The sequence below is a fragment of the Rhynchophorus ferrugineus genome, unplaced genomic scaffold (genome assembly GCF_030347505.1).
Source record: "Rhynchophorus ferrugineus isolate W39M unplaced genomic scaffold, kcgeb_rfMv2 rfM4, whole genome shotgun sequence".
NCBI lineage: Eukaryota > Metazoa > Arthropoda > Insecta > Coleoptera > Curculionidae > Rhynchophorus > Rhynchophorus ferrugineus.
In genome coordinates this window covers 46,000,253-46,015,647 of record NW_027472583.1, presented here as the reverse complement: position 1 = coordinate 46,015,647, position 15,395 = coordinate 46,000,253, and the positions used below count along the sequence as shown (strand labels likewise).

Here is a 15,395-nt window from a genome sequence, read left to right as displayed (position 1 = left end):
CGGGCCGCTATGTTTTTATATACAACGTTCATATTTTTTCTGTAGTGTATTTAATTTAGATCAGCATTGCACCCGTGCGAAGCCGGGGCGGGTCGCTAGTATTATCATATTTTAAATATTGTTACTAAGCCTGTATCAAGTTTACTTTAGAAAAATTCAGAACAAAATACATGTAAAACCTCTAAAAGCTATAAAACAAACATTTGACTTTAAACTCCTCTTTCCTCCAATTTGACCGCTACAGAGTGTGTATAATTATGTAACCAGTATAAAATGTATATGTATTTTATACATAAATTAATTATTTATTAATCAATCATTAGCTTAGTTAATATTCGGCTTTTTACGGAAATATGTTGAATCTCCAATGATATATAAATCACTGATAAATATAAGAGTTATTAATAACAATTGATGTTCTACGAAAATGCAAAGACAACTCGTGTTTTAACTGAAACTAGTGATTGTCCATTGATTGAATTTCGACCCTAATTAATTAATTTCTGTTTTAACTGTTCTAACATTTCTGTTTTAAAAATCGTATTATACGATAGGTATCGAATGATCTGACATATATATTTATCTAGTGTTTTTTTTAATGATAATGTTTAAGATTTGCTATAAAATAATCGTGGTGACCCAAATCAGGCGATGGATGGACACGTTTCAAAATCAAAATGCTTTTAATTTACTGGTAATTTGTAATATGTTCTTCATATTTGTTCTTGATCGGCTGTAACAGGAGTATTTTCTGTAGCCTTCAATATATTTTTATAGAGTTAAATAGAAATAGTAAAATATTCAGAGGAGAGAATCTTCTTCTTCTGGAGAATATCGTCAGAGATGGAAAATGGGTACAATAAATTTACTTACCGATGATAGTTTAAATTGGAAACATCATGTTAGATAAAAACAGAACAAATGAAAGTAGAATTACCTAACTATACTGTTTTGTCAAAGGATACTGCTGCTTGACAAAAGATCAAAGAGATTGATTTATCAATCTGTAATAAAGCCTATTTCGACTTATGAGGTGCAAATATTAGTGTGGTACTATTAGGGTGGTATATATACATATATATATATATATATATATATATATATATATATATATATATATATATATATTTACATATAGTATATATATACATATAGTACTACAAAGAAAACTTTAAAATGTATTTGTTTCTAAAAATCCAAGACGTGTCATATGATAATTTTCTTAAATGTAAGAAATTTTCTTGTCAGATTTAAAAATGTAGTTGTCAGAAAAATGTGTTTTTTTTAACAAGATGTTATTAGTTACTATCATATTTTAAATATTGTTACTAAGCATGTATAAGGGGGTGACGATCAAGTTTACTTTAGAAAAATTAAGAACAAAATACATGTAAAACCTCTAAAACCCATAAAACAAACATTTGATTTTAAACTCTTCTTTCCTCCAATTGTACCGCTCCAGAGTGTGTATAGTTATGTAACCATTATAAAATGTATATGTATTTTATACATAAATTACTTATTTATTAATCAATCATTAGCTTAGTCAATACTAGGCTTTTTACGGAAATATGTTGAAACTCCAATGATATATAAATCACTGATAAATATAAGAGTTATTAATAACAATTGATGTTCTACGAAAATGCAAAGACGACTCGTGTTTTGACTGAAACTAGTGATTGTCCATTGGTTGAATTTCGACCCTAATTAGTTACGTTAAAATAAGTATATAAACATTTCTGTTTTAAAAATCGTATTGTACGATGGGTATCGAATGATCTGACATATATATTTATCTAGGGTTTTTTTTAATGATAATGTTTAAGATTTGCTATAAAATAATCGTGGTGACCCAAATCTGGCGATGGATGGACACGTTTCAAAATCAAAATGTTTTTAATTTACTGGTAATTTGTAATATGTTCTTCATATTTGTTCTTGATCGGCTGTAACAGGAGTATTTTCTGTAGCCTTCAATATATTTTTATAGTTAAGAGTTAAATAGAAATAGTAAAATATTCAGAGGAGAGAATCTTCTTCTTCTGGAGAATATCGTCAGAGATGGAAAAATGGGTACAATAAATTTACTTACCGATGATAGTTTAAATTGGAAACATCATGTTAGACAAAAACAGAACAAATGAAAGTAGAATTACATAACTATACTGTTTTGTCAAAGGATACTGCTGCTTAACAAAAGATCAAGGAGATTGATTTACCAATCTGTAATAAAGCCTATTTCGACTTATGAGGTGCAAATATTAGGGTGGTACTAGAACTTCAAACAAATAAAGTTTAGTATCGCTATATAACCAACGAAGAACTGCTCTGTGATCCCGAAATTATCCAAGATTTTGCCGTAAAACATGAAAGAAAGTAAGTAAACCATATCAACGGAAACAATACAGTTACTGAACCAAACCACACGAATTTATATAGTGCTTAAGTGTTACTCTAAAGTTAAGCTATTCCAGTCTAATTTAATTTCAAGTTGAGAAATACATGCTGATTGTATTTATTCGCATTGATTTTGATTTGGAATAGATTCTATTTCAAATGAAAAATAATAATTCCGCTAAGTTCTTCAGCAAGATGGCATATAGCAAAAAGCAAATTTTCAGCATGTTCAACTAATAGCAAGTTGTAGAAATATCTGGTGCGATATAGCATAAGTTATGCCATCTATTGCAAATCACGCAAAATTGATTCAGTCGTAGTGTTATCTAAAGTCATTAGTACAATTTTCTTGTAAAGTTTTAAAAAATAACGCAGGATAAAATATCTTTAACAATTTAAGAAACATCAGACGACGGCAGAGCTGCGAATAAAAATCTTATTTGTCAGTTTTGATTCATAATATGTGTAAACCAGATAAAGCAACAAAAAATTGAAAAATATTTTTCGGTTCCGACACAGACGTGACTAAAATATGTGCGAATGACGTCAGTTTCGGCGCTTTCATGAGAGATACGATAGGTCGGTGAGGGTCAGACCTGGTCAATATGACGGTTAGTTTAGCCACCGCCTCGAAATCTGGTGAATGTTGCATCATTCTTCTTATTTTTTCCTTGTTAGCGACTCTATAGTCTTTTCTGGTGTTATTCTGGTCAAGTTCTAAGGAATCAGAATACCCAGAAAGGTTATTCGAGTTATTTATTGCATTATTATCTTAAACTGTGATATTGTACAAACATAATTCAGAAATGACATTGGAGATTTAACTAAACAATATAGTAAGCAATTTATTCGAAATATTTTTTATCTTCCTAATTATAATTAGATTATAACAAGTGGCTTTATTATAAATTTATTATTGCATATTTTTGAGCTAATTTAATTAAAAAAAGACAATAGAATTTTGTATTAATATTACCCTTTTTGCTGTAACTGTATGTCATAATTCAATAATGGTTTTGAACACATCGTCCATCGTTTGGACTTTGTTGATGCTTTATAGTTACAATGGAATGAAAATAAGTTACGTAAATCTGCTAAATGGGAGTTTCGCTGAATGGGACAAGCTAGGTGAAAATGAGAGATGTTTCTAGTTTTTACAATTTTTTTTACGTACTAGAAAATAACTTATAACCTGGCCTAATTTTCAACCAAAAGGTTCTTTCATTGTTGCCAATATAATAAAGATTTAATTCATATCTCTGAAAAGTTTAATTAATAAAGATAATAAATTAAATTAGAGAATCTCGAAGTTTTAAAGTTCGTATTTTTAAGTCAAAGGTTGCTTTGCAGAATTAACTTTTCTATGGCGTTCAGAATATTTAGTAATAGCTTTACAAAAATATAAATTTCCTTATTATATGCTTTTTAAATATATTTTTTTAACTTCACTAAAGCTATTTAATTAGCACTTTAAATTTTAAATTTTAGATAAGATATGAGCTTGCACAAGAATATACTGATGAAAAAGTGATTAATTTGATCATTGAAATCAAAGTAAGAGGAGTACTTAGAGGTGAAAGTCAAAGGAGAACATTAAATCATTCGTGGAGATATATTTGGGCTATACAATGGACATGGTAAAACTCCTTAATTAACATTTTGTTTATTTAATTATTTTAGACCATGAAATGTAGGAACTTATCATACGAAGCAATAAACACCTTTTGATTTCTTTTTTCGAACATAAAGTTGACATACTGCCCTGTGCACATGAAGTGCACATACTGTGAAATGATGAAGAGGTAACTCCAAAAAATAGTTTAACTATAATTATAATAATTTCTCTTAGGAGAAGTTTTCTCTTAGGTTATATGTAATATGTTTTAGGTAATATCAGAATTAAGTTTCTGAATCCAGTAACCCCACCAGTAATAATGATCAACAACTAATTATTTAGAGATAAATAAATTTATCGACAGAATTTATTAATTTTTTTTTAATAATGGTTCCGATCTCTAAACGTTCTGTTAAACTTAACAAAGTTTATTATATTTTAAGTTTATGACTGTTGAAAATGCTCACGAAAATAAATACCGCTCAAATACATCGCTACACAGACACGCTATCACATGTTCAACACATAGCCCAACTTTCAAATCGTCATAATTTTTAAACCGTCGAATCTATCAACTAAATATATCATCACATCATAAACTACAACACCAGTCAATTCCAAGTGATGAATCATCAAAAAAATGATGAATGATCTCGAACTTAAGATCATGATTTCAATTATATTTTTTTATTTTTAGGTGGAAAGTATATATTTTAGCTAATTATCCCAATTGGCGTTAAAACTACCTCTATATAACAGCTATATAATAACATGGAAATAGAGCAAAATGGCATATTAAATTTTAGGAATCACATTTAAATACGGAAAAAAGTATGTATAAATAAATGAATCAATATTCAAACCACAATTATCAATATAAAGAACGAAGTAAGGTAAAATTTGTAGTATCTGTATGTTAGTAATAACAAAAACGGTTCACAATCGTAAAAGCTATGCAACCAAGAATACATCCCCGTATTGAAAATGTTTGGCACGCCTGTTATTAAAGGCCCTCAACCCATTTAATTTCCTTAGACCGGGAGGTATGGCGACGGTAATTAAGAGCGGGACATCGAGGGATGCAGGAGAGGGGGAAAACAAAACGGGCGGGGCGAGGGGGTAGGCGAAAGCGGGAGCACAGCCACCCGCAGGCCGTCGACTACAACTAATCACTACCGCAGCTAAACTCCATTATTTACTTAACTGCTTTCACTGATGAGTTTCGCATAAAATAGCTTTATGTTGCTATTAACAAGCCTTCCCCCCTTTGGCTCCAGGTTTATTCCCCATTCTCCTCCTAGTTATTAACCGCACAGTTGGTAGTCGGCGTTAAAGTTCGATAGTTCTTTTCTGCTATTGTTTTATACAGTGTAGGTAACATAGTTGATGAATAGGAATCATTAGCTATTGTCTAAATAAATATACAATATAATAATAACAAAACCAGAGATATCGTTTCTTTTGTATTAATTATATTGACTACATTAATTCCGATAATTGTTTCACTTTTAAAAGACGGAATTTTTAAAATGTTTGAACATTTTATAGAAAAATTGGTACAATATATTATTGAACAAAATATTTTGCATCATTTTCTACAAGTCACCAGCCTAATATAGTAATACACGTTTTTTGGTAAAATATTTTTTATTCAACATAATTCCCTTCGAGGGTCATACACTGATTAGAGCAATCCTCCAACTTTTCGATACCATTTTTGTAGTACGATTTGTCCTTTGCTTCAAAATAGGCCTCAGTTTCGGCGATCACCTCTTCATTCAACGAAATTTTCTTCCCAGCGAGCATTCTTTTGAGATCTGCGGACAGAAAATAGTCGCTGGGGGCCAGATCTGGAGAATACAATAGATGAGGAAGCAATTAGAAGTCCAATTCATTGATTTTTGCCATCGTTTTCATTGACTTGTGACACGGTGCATTGTTTTGGTGAAACAGCACTTTCTTTTTCTTCAAATGCAGCCCTTTTTCGACGATTTTATCTTTCAAACGATCCAATAATATATGCAATAGACGCTATTGATAGTCTTTCCTTTTTCAAGGTAGTTAATGAAAATTATTCCATGCGCATACCGACGCTATAACCTTGCCAGCCGACTGTTGCGTACCAAACTAACAAAATAAGTCTGTTTTAGTGTCCAACAGAACCCATAACGAGTGTGATTCGGAGTGTTAGTGCGAAGTACTCTGAAAGACTTAGGGATTAAGCATTACGGATATTATTTTTCGAACATTAGATGCCAAATATACTTTCGATGACAGCTTTTCGCTCAAATGTTAAGTACTAAACCGTTTTTCATTTTGTGTAGTTCTTGAGTGAAGTGAACTTAATGAGAAAATCACTGAAATCTGGTACTAACCTTTATTTTATTTTATTGGAGACGAATTAAGTACCAATGGGACTAATTCCTAGATAAGTACCTACTTTATTAGTAGTAGTTATTGTAGAGAAACATTTTAATTTAGTCAGCAACGACCAATAAGTATAATAAATTAATAAATAAAAAAGGAAAATATTTACTCCAGATAAGAACTTTATCAAGAAAAGATTGGAGCTTACGGGTTGAGCTCTCTACAGTCTAGATTACTGGTAATATTGAGGTATGATCAGCAAAGGTTGCAGTTGTGGTATATAATGTGATGAGAAGATCACTGATATCAAAAGGAGATAAAACATTGGCCCTGACACACTTCCTTGAGGCACGCCAGCCCTGATCCCTTTGTAATCAGAGTATGTTCCTTCATGTTTATCAGGGAAGTATCGATTAATTAAATTAGATTTTAATAATATTTTCTAATGGCATCTGTAATTTGAAGCACTTGGTCAATTGTTGAGTGGGAATACTTAAAACCAAACTGGTGAGATGGTATCAGCTTTCTTTGTTCGAGAATCGATTTGAGACGTTTCAAAATTAATTTCTCAAATAATTTAGCCATAACTTTCAATACTAGGTTTTGATACCATTATGACTTCAGCAGTTTTCCACTTATCTGGTACATAGCTTAACCGAATGCAAGTAACAAACAGCTTGGTTAACTTAATCAAGGGCTTTCTTTGGTGTTTTAGTGGGGCCCAATTTCTTCCGAAATATCCTTAGTTGGTTAGTTGGTTCCCCTAATGGTTACTCATTGCAATCTTCTCAGAACAGTTATTGGGATTGAGGCATGGTAGAACGTTATCCCCTTGCTTTGGATATAATCTTTCATCCAGATGTTCTGTAAATATATTTACTTTTTCAAAATTACTTCAGGCCCACCTCCCATCAGTCTTTCTAATGAAAGGTACCTTGAGCTATGAGCTGTTTAAAAGCTTTAGTAGCTTTCCAAAGTAAATACTTACCAAAACAATTCACAGAGAGTTTCGAAAGGAATCCAGCGATTGATGTTTGTTTGATTTCTTTAATTTCCTTTGCTAATTGCTGTGTGGCTCTGTAAAGCAAGGTTTTATCAGATGGGCTGTTGGAAAAATGCTATCTTCTTACAAGTTTACGTTTTTTTACCTCCAATTTGATTTGGAACATTTAAGTCAGTTTCTGTTCAATAAAAGGAGTACATGACCAAGCAGCTTCTTGAATGGCAATGGTAGTAGTAGCTGCTTCCTCATCCATTTGGCTCGTTGTTTGTAGAGTGTATTCAGATTAATATCTTGCTGAAATAGGTAATTGAAATAATCCGTGTGCTAATTAACCAGAATTTGATTTTGAGCTTTGTTATTATTTTATCACCGATGTAATATATTGGAGAATGATCAAGGCCGCTTTCAATTTTGAAGTAGTTATTTGATATAATCTTGACAATAATGGATTGTATCAAATCTGGATATCTGTTCAAGTCAGGAGGCCAGTATGTCAGCTGACCAGTAGATCCATAGCTGATAGCAGCCTTGTATAATTTCTGCTCCTTTGGAGTAATAAGTCTCGACACCCAATGAGTGTTATTGGTATTAAAATCGCCACCAATAATACAAGAACTGTTAAGTTTCTTAAAAAGGTCAATATATCTTTCAGTAATGATGTTATATCTAGGCGGATAACGAATCTTTAAAGAAAGATGAATAAATATACGGCTATAAAGCCTACTATTAGAAAAAAAACCAAAAATGAATTATTCCCGAGTATTAAATCTACTCAACGACATAATTCTTAATAAAAGCGTACCAAGTATAGTGGCTGGCTGGACACACGAGGAAAAACATTACCATTATTCATTAATTACTTAATGAACATGGAGATGTTTCCATCGCAACAATTGACTCAATTATCTCGCGGTAAACCGGTCGGCAAATCCGCAGCGGAGAGAAAAAAACGTAAACTCATCCTATTTAAAAACAATGTTCCCCGCGTATAATTATTTACCCGTTCGAAATCTTTAACGTATTTAAATAATTGACAACATTTTGACACTAATGCGCAACAAAAGCCCAACGGATGCCCGACAAAAGCTCGACCATCAACCCATTAGCGCAATCTTCGGTAACGATCTCGAGAAGGGTAACTATAATAATACGCAGCCATTAAGAAACAACCGAAAATTCTGTAGCAGATTTTTAACTAGGCGTATAAAACGCTCTTAAAAATCCATCGACGTGCCGTCCGGGTTTTTTTCCTCGTACTGTTGTCTGATGGGCATGTACCAGGGGCGAGAGAATTAAGATGGATCAGATAGGAGACTAATCTAACGAGTGGATCAACGTAGAGAGGTGGAGTTACGAGCAGTAGCGACAAAAGATGCAGCTTGCCTAATTTTACAGGGTTAGTTTATTGCGGAATGGATCAAATATACCAACGTAGTGGGTATTTTATGTATTATTAATTGAATCAGATTCTGTAGAGTTTTTTGAAAGTAGTGTTTTGTTCTCGTTTATAGAAAGCCAGACCCCTATTAAACATTTTTCTGTATTTATTGTCCTACTTCTGTAGTTAAATTACCTCATAGTATACATCCTGCAACATCCTTCAATTTTGTGACGAGTATTGTCTTTCAGATGTTGAATCGTTTGGAGCTTATTCACATAAACTTTTGATTTTAAAAAGACCTCCCAAGAAAATATCTGGTACTGTTAAATTAGGAGGATGGCCATGCTATCGTCACTTCGCGAAATTAGTCTTCGTGGAAGAACGTCATTCAATAATTGAATTGTTGAACGAGCTGTGTGTACTGTGGCCCCATCTTGCTGAAACCGCATGCCCTCTAGTCCTTGTTCTTCTATTTTAAGCACAAGGAAATTTCGAATGATGTCTTGGCACCGTTCACTAGTAACAGTAACTGCAACACCTTGGTCATTTTCAAAAAAATAGGAACCAATGATACAGTTGTTTTTAGTGGACGCAATGATGATTCATGAATTAATTTAGGATGCTGTGTTCCCCAAAACTGACTGTTCTGTTTATTGACTGAGAAAAAAATGGGCTTTATCGCTGATTATCAATTTAGATGAAAAATCTTCAATTTCATCAGACAGGATTTCATTACTGTACTCAACTCATTGATCAGGATCTCTCGGTAGCAATTTTTGGACTAATTGAATTTTGTACGGGAACATTTTCAAAACTCGCCTTAAACTGCAGGCAGAAATATGTAACTGGGAACCACGTCTCCGAATTGATGTTTCTGGAGACTCTGTAACACTATCGCGCACCAGAGCCATATTTTCAGCGTTACGAGACGTCCGTTGTCTTACAGAATGCCTGCTGTCGTACGGTACTGTCGAAAATTCACATGTAAACGATAAATTGTGGTTTTGTGGGGCACTGGACGATTAGGATATTTTCGACGCTATTTCCGCTGAGTGGCAATAATGGAATGATTATTTTCAACAAATATTGTCACTATTTCTTCTCGTTCTTGTGGCGTATATTTATCCACAATAAAATTTGGACGTTTACACAACATAATGGTTAAAGCGGAACTGAGCTAAACATCACATAACCAGGATGGCGCGCAATCAAAATGGTAGCGGGACTTTTACCCCACCTCTTACAATAAGAAGTTTTTTTTGGCTTGAATATTCCTACGAATTTCTAAATTTCTAAGTTCACATTTTTAGAATATATACATTAAGGTACTGAATAAGCTCTAGTTATTATTATTGTCGAGGTTCATATTTAACATAATTAACAATTTAAGTCAGCTTTTTAAAATAGATACCATTATTGTCCGTTCTTTAGTTGAAACTCGCTTTCTCCCCATTGGTTTCGCATGTACTTACATCACGTGATTCTCCGAATACATTAAAGTTTACCGCAATCAACGCGCGTGTTCAGATATAGACGACAATAAAAGCTGAAGGCCTTGCGGGCAGCTCATGCGCATTCATTCGAAACCAGCTGGATATCTTTCACAAATGACAATAATTAAGGTGTGGATTATTAGTAAATTATTGTATGTTTTTGGCACTAACTTTACATATTGATATAGAACAATGAAATAGTTATTTTAAATAACAAGAAAACATGATTTCTTTGAAGATTATACTAAAGGCAAGAATGAAAAAGGGGCATATTTGTATATTTTATACATATTTTATAACTTTTGATTTTATGGATATTTTAAAAAATTACCAAAAGTAGATGTTTAAATAAAATGTCCTGAATTTTTAGGATAGTGTAAGATGTAGTTAGCAGAGGGTGTGAAATATATTGATAGCACAAGATTTGAAGCTTTGTGATCTATTATTTCTTTCGGTTTATATATCTCTCCGGAGCAAATAGATAATGCAGAAGAATTAAAATTATACGTTATATTCAAACATTCATATTATTGCATAAAAAAAGAACAAAATTAACAAAAAAAATCTAAGTAAAGCACAATGAAACACACACAATATTGCCGGCTTGGTTTTCGTAGTGGTAAAGGCGATACGACGGTCCACCTACTATGATTCGATAGCCGATAGTCGCGGGTTTAAATCCTGCTGTGATTGTCCTAGGTAAGAGTACAAAATCCTAACAAGGAAAATGACTCCAGTCACGCCAGTAACCAGGCTGGGTAAGACCGGATGTCTACTGGGACGATTTTCTAAGTTGCTTACTGGCCAGTCGGTAGGCTTAATGCCGAGAACCATGATTCGGAGTTCACGTTAAACTGTACGTCCAGTACAGATAAATCCTCGTTGGTAAAGGGAAACTTTAAAATATAAATAATAACATAAATTAGAATAAATTGAATTTATTTTGAGAAAGCATTTATATCAACTACATTTCTTGTAGAAATGGAAGATATAGAGAGAATATAATCACAAAGCTTCAAATCTTATTGTATCAATTTATTTCACATACTCTCTATTAGCTACATCTTACATTTACACTATTTTTAAAATCTATGACATTTCCTTTAGAAACCTTCTATATTTTGTTAATTTTCCTAAATATCGGAAAAAATATAAATACATAAAAGAATCAAACAAGTTCTATTAACACATTATTTGACATAAATATTTCTTAGTTTCATAGCAATATACAAAATTAGACACGAAAGTGTAAAATATTACTGGTATATTTTGTTATATCCCAGGTCGGTATCCAAAACATTGTCAACGAGGTTTATATTGATTATTTCATTAATATTGAAAAATGTTGATGAATGACAGATTCCATCAGGTTTGCTTGTGTTGAGACTTTGCATTTGTGAAAATTAGGAAAATGGAACTGTTTAGATCTTGGTAACCCTACTAACACCTAAAATTATTTCGAACATTTGTTAAGTTAGTTACGAAGAAACAGAATACTTAATTTAAATACATTTGTAAGACATTTCCTAAGTTAAGTAAGTTAAGTATGGAAAATTAAAAAGCTGGATTATGTGATTGTCTTCAAATACAGATATTGATAAAGACGAATGGTAAAAACTTATAGAGATTAAAGCTATGATTTTGAACTAAGACACCAAAATAGAAATAAATTGTGTTAAAGCCGGTGGCAAGCTTCAAAACTTTAGGAGCAATTTATGAGCATAAAATTACACTTTCCCCATTGTCAAATATATACATTTTATAAGATTTTGGGAATTTTTAGTTAGGACCAGAGAGAGCTCGTCCACCTGGATTTAGAATTGATGAAAGACAGATGCTAAGGTATGTGGAGCAATGAGTTTTCAATACCAGTAGATAACTTTCGGTAATAGAGTATTAGAATTAAATAGTAAAATTAAAATGTTCTTGCTGCTTACCTGTTGTCCATTTCAGTTGGAAAGTCTTCTAACTCAGACAATCTGGAGAAAATCCTTGTCTTGTATGGTGTTAAAATTAAAGAATTTAGAAAGGTCACTTCAAAAGTTAAAAAAAGCCTATTGATCGACTAATCATATAAGATCATGCATATTTTACCTAATTATGACGGGGCTACTCTTGCATCTTCCGGTGTTGGTGCTGCATCAGTTGATAAAGAGGAGAAAGTGATCAAAAAGGAAGAACCAAAAGTATAATCGGAAAAATGTCATATTTTCCAAATATCCCAGCACCATCGCCACTTCAACTAATAGGTGAATTTCCGATATTATTTCTTGTTTTGTATTAAGAGTAGTACCATCAAAGGGATGCTTAAAAGACTAGCTTTTATGAATGCATGTTCTTCAAATCTAATATGTTCCTTTTTAAGCTGGTGGAGTACGCAAATCTTGATTAGGACCTTCTTTCTGTTCCCGCCTTTCTAAAAGGTTGAAACAATCGTCAATTTATTTTATTTATTACACACTTTATTTATTTTATTACCGTTCGCAATTTATCGTTTATTGGTTGACTCGTCATGAAAAATGGAGTTTCTGTAATGTTAATAGCTGCCGTGTTGATAAACCTTTAGGGTTTGTTTATATGGCTCGGGGAATGGAGGTAGGACAAAATGAAATAGTGATATTTACATGATGTTACCGTTATTTATTGATGTAATATAAAATATGGAAAATACATCTGATACAAGAAAGCGGTGCTGGGTTTACCTATAGACGAGGTGTGGGCAGCCGATGGCAGCAATTCTGAACCGAGCGCTGGTTAGTGACTGAATGATCGAAAATATCTTTCAATAATTTTCGAGATAAGTGTCTCGCAGTTGCTAGATATTCGTTATCTTGTCTTAGTTGGCGCTGCAGGCACCCGTGTTCAACATCTGGGATTATATTTCTGAGTATTTTGTAGAATGTGATTGCTCGATGTAAAACTCGACATGCCTTAAGGTCGCTACAAACTCTTTGATGTTTCAAGATTGTGACCTTAGGATAGGATTGCACAAATGGTGGAGACATCAACAAATCGCATCAACTTTTGAAGTTTCGGTTTGATACTTGGAAATAGACTTCAAAATAATTATTAAAGCAAACTTATTGGAACCGGTTTGGTTGGCGTAGTGATCAAGGTAAACTCGTTATACTGTTGCGATAATTGCCGAAATCCTGCTTGGGTATTCTGCTAAATATTTTTACAGACAATAGTAGAAACTTCCATTAGGAATAACCATCCCAGTCACGCCAGTAACCGGGCTGGGTAAGACCGTATGTTTTCTGGTATGGTTTCTAAGTTAGTCACTGACCAGTCGATAGGCTCAATGCCGAGGACCGTGGTTCAGAGCACACGTTTAACAGTAAGTCCAGTCCAGATTCAGAAGAGGGTTTCTTTCGTAAAAATGAGAATTATTTAGACAGGGCAAATTAGTTCTAATATAAGGGCCGTGATGTCTTATAGCAAAAAAATTAAAAACAAAAGTAATCTATATATATATATATATATATATATATATATATATATATATATATATATATAATCTTGAAATAATTGTGGAAGTCCAGGGAAGGTTTAAAAGGTGAATAAATATGAAAATGCTCGAAATTAAATAAAAACAACAATTTTGTTTTTCCTTTGATGTATTCCCCGTCATTCAGAAATCAAATAAAAAGAATAATTTAAAATGAATAACTAATTAGAATAAGTTTTGTCACAAATTAAATTTCTAAACGCAACCATAATATTTGACATTTGACAACCAAACCTTAAAACCATTAAACCATCCCAATTAAATTTCTAACCTTAAATTTCTAATTGTATTTCTTATGTCTATATTATATATACATGGCATGTAGAAAATCACTTCATTAAGCAATCTTCTGTATAATATATTATCTTAATTAATTAGTCTTATTCTAAAGCTTATTCTAAAGTCTACATATGTCCAGTAATCAGATCAGGTAGTGTTAAACGTTTTACTCTACGCACTTCACTATAACGTCACATATTTAGCTAATTAGCGAGTACATTGGGATGCACTGAGACTCTTTCGAAGTACTTCACACAAACACGTTGAGTTACACTCGTCATAGGTTCTAGAGGAATATCGCGTTGTATCACTTTATTTGAAATATAGTACGGAGCATCAACAATGGCACCCAACAGCTTATTTTGGAACGAAATTGAATTGAAAACGAGTTGAATGATGGATATATTAGATTTACTAGCGGCGCCCCATAGTTGGATTCCATATGCCCAAATGGGCTTGAGTATAGACTCATACAGCAATACCTTGTTATCTAATGATAACTTGGATTTGCGCCCGATGAGCCAATACATTTGATATAATTTTAGTCCCAGTTTCCGTTTCCGTTTAGAGAGTATGTGCCTCTTACAGGTTAGGCGTCGATCTAAGTGCATACCAAGATATTTAACATGCTCTGCTTGGGGGAGTTGACGGTGATTGATATTCACTGTTGGCCATGTTTTTCTACACAGGGTAAACGTTATATGCGTGGATTTTGTTTCATTGGCTTTAATGCGCCATGTCTTCAACCATAATTGTATTTGCTCCAGATGGGTTTGTAGGTTTATTGATGGTGTGACTGGATCTTCATGGGATGCTAAGATTACTGTATCGTCTGCATATGTTGCCACAGTAGTTATTTTTGTGGTGGGCAGATCAGCCGTATACAGAATATACAGTACTGGACGCAGTACACTACCATGCAGAACTCCTGAATATATGGGATATACTTGACATTTAAAAATCAACTGATACGTCGATCTATCTTTTATGTCGACCGTTATCTCAGACAAAGAGTGCATCCTTCTATTTTTAACCGTTACGTGCGCGAGAACTTCCTTAACTTCGGTGATCCTTTGTGATAGTGACATTTCAAATTATGTACTTTTTTGTAGATTTTTTGTGATAGTGACACTTTACTGGTAAGTGCGCGATAACTTTTCTCACTTTGATTAATTACAATTTACTTTACCGCTAAGTGCGCGAGAAATTTTTTCACTTTGATTAATTACAATTTACGATGCCGAGGAAAAGACGACCCGACCTGGGTCGTCGCAGTCAATCAAATGTGCGAATAGCTACCTCACGTGCTAACCGCACTGATGAGCAGAGAAAAGCAGATCAAGAAA

At 33.0% G+C, this 15,395-nt stretch overlaps 1 protein-coding gene and 1 long non-coding RNA gene across 2 annotated transcripts in view; both read left to right on the top strand.

Annotated features, from left to right (window-relative positions):
• Positions 1-4,076: 4,076 nt before the first annotated feature.
• Positions 4,077-4,504, top strand: LOC143194814 (uncharacterized). Its single transcript, XR_013005390.1, has 2 exons — positions 4,077-4,202; positions 4,288-4,504. It is a non-coding gene; the product is annotated as an uncharacterized LOC143194814 (long non-coding RNA).
• Positions 4,505-6,183: 1,679 nt separating this feature from the next.
• Positions 6,184-15,395, top strand: part of LOC143196022 (retinal homeobox protein Rx1) — a 115,995-nt gene continuing 106,783 nt past the window's right edge. The window contains exon 1 of the mRNA XM_076403604.1: positions 6,184-6,382. Within this exon, the coding sequence (XP_076259719.1) occupies positions 6,361-6,382 (22 nt within the window). The 5' untranslated portion in view covers positions 6,184-6,360. The remainder of the gene's footprint in view (positions 6,383-15,395) is intronic.